Consider the following 1,731-nt stretch of genomic DNA (forward strand, 5'->3'; position numbering starts at 1 on the left):
CCCTCCAGCAGGATACCACTTCACTTCTACCAAATGCCTTCAGAATTAATGTCCCATTGTCTGACCCATGACTTGACAGCTTGTCAGAGAGATTTTTTCCCCGTGTCCAGTATAGACATGGCTCCGTCCTTAGACACTACTAATACAACTGGGGGGTGGGGGATGGGGCTTTTCTTTTAAATTAAGCACTATTTTAAATACCAATAAACATGCTACTGCAGTTTTGTTATAAACTGCCAACGGAATAAAGTTTTCATTTACAAAAAAATGTTTGACTTACCAATTTTTCTTTTCACAAAACCAAACTTTTACATAGTAAGTTGGAGAAAGCAATTTTTAGCTCTTGATAAACTTCAGAATCAGTAAGAGAGCTTATAAGATATTTATTTTAATGAATAGGATATTTTAAAAACTCCAATTAACTCAAAATTTCTAAACATGTCAAGCAGGCATCAATTTATTTATTTAAATATTTGTAGAAATCCAACGAATAGAAAAAGGAACGACTGGCATAACACAAACATATGTCTATCAAGCCCATTCCTACTCAGAATAAGACAAAGTAGAACTGCCTAGTAGAATTTCAAAAGCTGAAACTTTTTACTGAAGCAGAAACTCTTGTTTTCCCCAGTGTGATCGCTGATGAGCTAGCCAGTTTAACCACTGCCCAACAGAGTTCTTTAATTAAGACAAAGTAGACTTTAATACCTTACTAAATCAAGACTTTCATAAAGTGTACAAGATTGTATTTCTGGGAAGCCTTATGATTAAGAAATTTAATTATTTAAAACTAGCACCAAAGTATGAGACACAGAAACACCAATTTTCAGATAATGAAAGTGTGCACTGAGAGAAAAGTTCTTTTAGGCAGTAAATTGTTCCTATCTATATACTAAATTTTAGAATATAAATCAACATGTCATTTCAGTGTAACATTATTTGCTACAGTATGCAAACAATGCCATATTGCAACACAACCAAGAAGAAAGAAGTATATGCATACTATCTGTACTATCTATATTTCATCTACTGATGCTAATCACTCACCTGAGGGAGTTTTTTATCTTCATCAGACAAGCAGTCTATTGCATTACTGAACACCTCTTCAACCATCTTTTTCTCTTCATCTACAGAGAAATCAAAGAGTAAACATGAGCCAAAATGAGTCTGTTATATAACATTTCATTCATTACAAAGAAGTAGAGGATCCATATTTTAAAATAAACGATAATGTCAGATCAAAATTATCATATATTTAACAGAATTCTCTTAAACACTGTAGCAAGTAAACTTAAGCCATGAATGAAAGTAGTATTATTTAACAATAATAACAACAAAATTCCTGAGAAGGCACAGTGTAATTTTATAATGAAATGTGCAAGGACTTAAATGCTCAGCATTTCTCAGCTGAAAGAATAATAAATTCAAGACCCAGAGCAGAAAAATTCTATGGGTAAGATACCAAATGATGCAGGAAGCATACAAAGATGATGGGAAGCATACACACAGTCACTGTAACAAAAGGATCTGGTTAACAGTAAATCGTGTCAGGAAACAGCATATGATCAATGGTCACTTAGTACTTAGAAGTAGTGCTTCAAAGAATTGTCACCAATTCTAAACTATCTGAGGAAACAGAGGAAGATGGAATTCTCCCAGATTCATTCTACGAAGCAAACAAATCCTTGATACCAAAGCCAGGAAAGGAAATCACCAAAATAGAAAACTATA

At 33.4% G+C, this 1,731-nt stretch overlaps 1 protein-coding gene across 1 annotated transcript in view; it reads right to left on the reverse strand.

The window, feature by feature from the left end:
- Nucleotides 1-1,731, reverse strand: part of SKIV2L2 (superkiller viralicidic activity 2-like 2 (S. cerevisiae)) — a 120,128-nt gene that overhangs the window by 69,350 nt on the left and 49,047 nt on the right. Inside the window, exon 14 of the mRNA XM_006889591.1 lies at nt 1,048-1,127. Coding sequence (XP_006889653.1) covers nt 1,048-1,127 — 80 coding nt within the window. The remainder of the gene's footprint in view (nt 1-1,047; nt 1,128-1,731) is intronic.

Source organism: Elephantulus edwardii, unplaced genomic scaffold (assembly GCF_000299155.1).
Source record: "Elephantulus edwardii isolate Elephantulus edwardi_28Jun2011 unplaced genomic scaffold, EleEdw1.0 scaffold00079, whole genome shotgun sequence".
NCBI classification, from domain to species: Eukaryota; Metazoa; Chordata; class Mammalia; order Macroscelidea; family Macroscelididae; genus Elephantulus; species Elephantulus edwardii.